This window comes from Dendropsophus ebraccatus, chromosome 1 (assembly GCF_027789765.1).
Source record: "Dendropsophus ebraccatus isolate aDenEbr1 chromosome 1, aDenEbr1.pat, whole genome shotgun sequence".
NCBI lineage: Eukaryota > Metazoa > Chordata > Amphibia > Anura > Hylidae > Dendropsophus > Dendropsophus ebraccatus.
The window spans coordinates 225,664,308-225,666,993 of NC_091454.1; the positions used below are offsets into that span (position 1 = coordinate 225,664,308).

General features: G+C 40.3%; 1 protein-coding gene across 1 annotated transcript; it reads left to right on the forward strand.

Annotated features, from left to right (window-relative positions):
• The first annotated feature begins 1,738 nt into the window (after positions 1 to 1,738).
• Positions 1,739 to 2,686, forward strand: LOC138785506 (olfactory receptor 10A7-like). The gene has a single exon (XM_069961538.1). The coding sequence runs from the start codon at positions 1,739 to 1,741 to the stop codon at positions 2,684 to 2,686; it is 948 nt and encodes a 315-aa protein (XP_069817639.1).

The following is a 2,686-nucleotide window of genomic DNA, read 5'->3' on the forward strand; positions in this document are numbered from 1 at the left end:
GGGAAATTGTCCTATTAAAGTCTACAAAGTCTATTCAGCTGACCAAGAATTATCTTACAGAAGATTGGAAAAGTGCAACTAGCTGATGCACCCCGCTGAATACTGCTCGGTCCACTTGGGTAAGCTTGGGGAATTAGCTCTGCCTTGTTCTCTGTGGCCTGTGCTACTGGATCTAGCACTCTGATATCTCTAGAATTACAGAGAACTTCATAGCTCTGAGTACAGTTTATTTTCTTTACTATACAAGTCATGCAATTTCAGCTAAGATTGTAAGAATTTCCCTGACAGAGGACTGCACTAAATGGACAGCCCCCCTACTGGTAGAATGCTAGATTCCTTCTAGTCTAAACTACTTCTCACAGCATATCAGACACTTTGCAAGCCAAAAGTTTCAAAAACCAAAGTCAAAACTGCTAAACAGCATCTTCACCAGTCTTAAAAAGGGAAAATCTAGCAAATTACTGGAAAATACACTGCCTGTTCCTTTAAGAAAACTTCCAGTAAACTTATTCAACTGTTCCTTGGACTGTGTGCTGGGATCTAGTGGGCGCTTATCCCACTCCAAGCCCCATGACAAGTGCCACCAAAGTGGTGATGAAATAGGAATCTTCAAACATCTGTCTGAACAAATCAACTTACAGGAAGACCCAAATGATAGTTTTTTCTTTGTCAAATGCAAAAAATATAAACACTAATCTCCCTTATTTACCTCTACACCCTAAACAAAGGTGAAATAGCCTGGGTAATAAAGTATCTATATTTAGGGAGGGCCTATTGATTCTAGGAAGTGACATTAACCTTAAAGAGGACCATTCACGCGGACTGCTAGGGCAGAGCCCGCCCGACCCTCTGGTAGAGCCCTCTATACTTACCTCTTCAACCAAGTTCCGCTCCTGGACCCGGTCCTGCCGCCGGAAGCCCTGCACTCCCTTAATGCTACTTACCAGAGATAAGTCCGACATCCATAGAAAATCACTGCTCCAGTCCCAGGTCAAGGAGCGAGACTTTGTGGAAGGGGTAAGTAAAGGGGTAAGTGGGCTGGCTCTGTCCTGGCAGCCAAGATTAAAGGTTCCCTTTAAAACCTGCCGTCAACATCTCCATATGCTCCTCAAGTCTTAGCTATGCAGTCCTAAAGAAAATTCATAATTAGCCGTCAAGAGTTTTTCCTCCAAGATACAGATGTGTTCATCTTCACCTGATTCTTAGATAAGTTAAGGATTTTTTCATGACAGCCTCACATCACAGCTTCCATATAGCTCAGAATACAAGCCAAGCAAACAGTTTCTATCTTGATCTATTATTCATGATTGTTATAATTATTTATCATTTAGAATATTGGACCATTAAAAGCCTCCCCCCCCCCATACTGCAACTAAACTATCAATTAACCTTAACAACCCATCTCGTCTGCTTACTGCACTCACCTGAGTCTAATTATCAGAAGCATGTTAGAATCCTGGGGGAATCCTTCATGTTTAGGTGACACTATAAAAGACACCGACATCTGGGAAATGTAACAACAAAGAATACAAGACCCAACAATGCTTACACTGTACCGTACATCACATCTGCTGAATACACTCAGGATATCTTGTGAACATCCTCTAAGGGGAACCATCCGTAAGTAGAATATTTTTTATTTCATTACGATACATTTCAGGTCTTCTGACAAACATTTCTGCCCAATTTCTTTTTCAATTAAAAGGAGAAACATCTTGGAAATTCATTGACATAAATGATGTGTGAGAAGAATCAGACTCAGGTCACTCAGATACGGCTCCTCGGGTTCCAAAGTCTCCACAAATACAGATCTCTTCTACTCATTGTGTTCCTCCTGATTTACCTCTTTATACTTGTCGGGAACCTTCTTATTATCCTCTTAGTGACCATTTTTGATCTCCTCCAAACCCCAATGTATTTCTTTCTGAAACACTTATCCATAGCTGACATCTTACTAACCACCACCGTTGTCCCCATGATGTTGGACATAATATTTGTTGAGGAGGGAATCTTGTCCTTTTGGGGTTGTATACTACAATTATATTTATTTGGTATATTTGGATTTGCGCAATGTTACCTCATTGCCGTCATGTCCTATGATCGATTTTTGGCCATTTGTCTTCCATTACGTTATTCCTCATTGATGGGTCCAGATCTTTGTCTCCAGCTAGTTATAGGATCATGGGTTTTAGTCTGTCTTTTTATATCAAGTGAGATCCTTATTTTGATCCAGTTTAACTTCTGCGACTTGAATTCCATTGACCACTTCTTCTGTGACTTTGGTCCCATGGTGGAATTGGCCACTTCAGACACTTCCATTTTGATTTTGCAAGACTTTGTTATTTCCATCTTCCTGATATTTTTCCCATTTGCTTTTATTATTATGACCTACATTTGTATTTTCTTCACCATCTTTACAATCTCTTCAATGTTTGGTAGAAGAAAAGCCTTCTCCACGTGTAGCTCCCATCTAATCACAGTGTGTGCTTATTATGGGGCCCTAATCACAGTCTACATGGCTCCATCTGATGAGAACTCAATCCATATCAACAAATACAGATCCCTATTGTATGTAGTAGTGACACCATTGATGAATCCCATCATCTACAGCCTGAGAAACCATGAAATCAAAAGAGCCATGCAAAAAATGGTCATTCTTATCCTTCAGAATGGATGGAAAAGATGA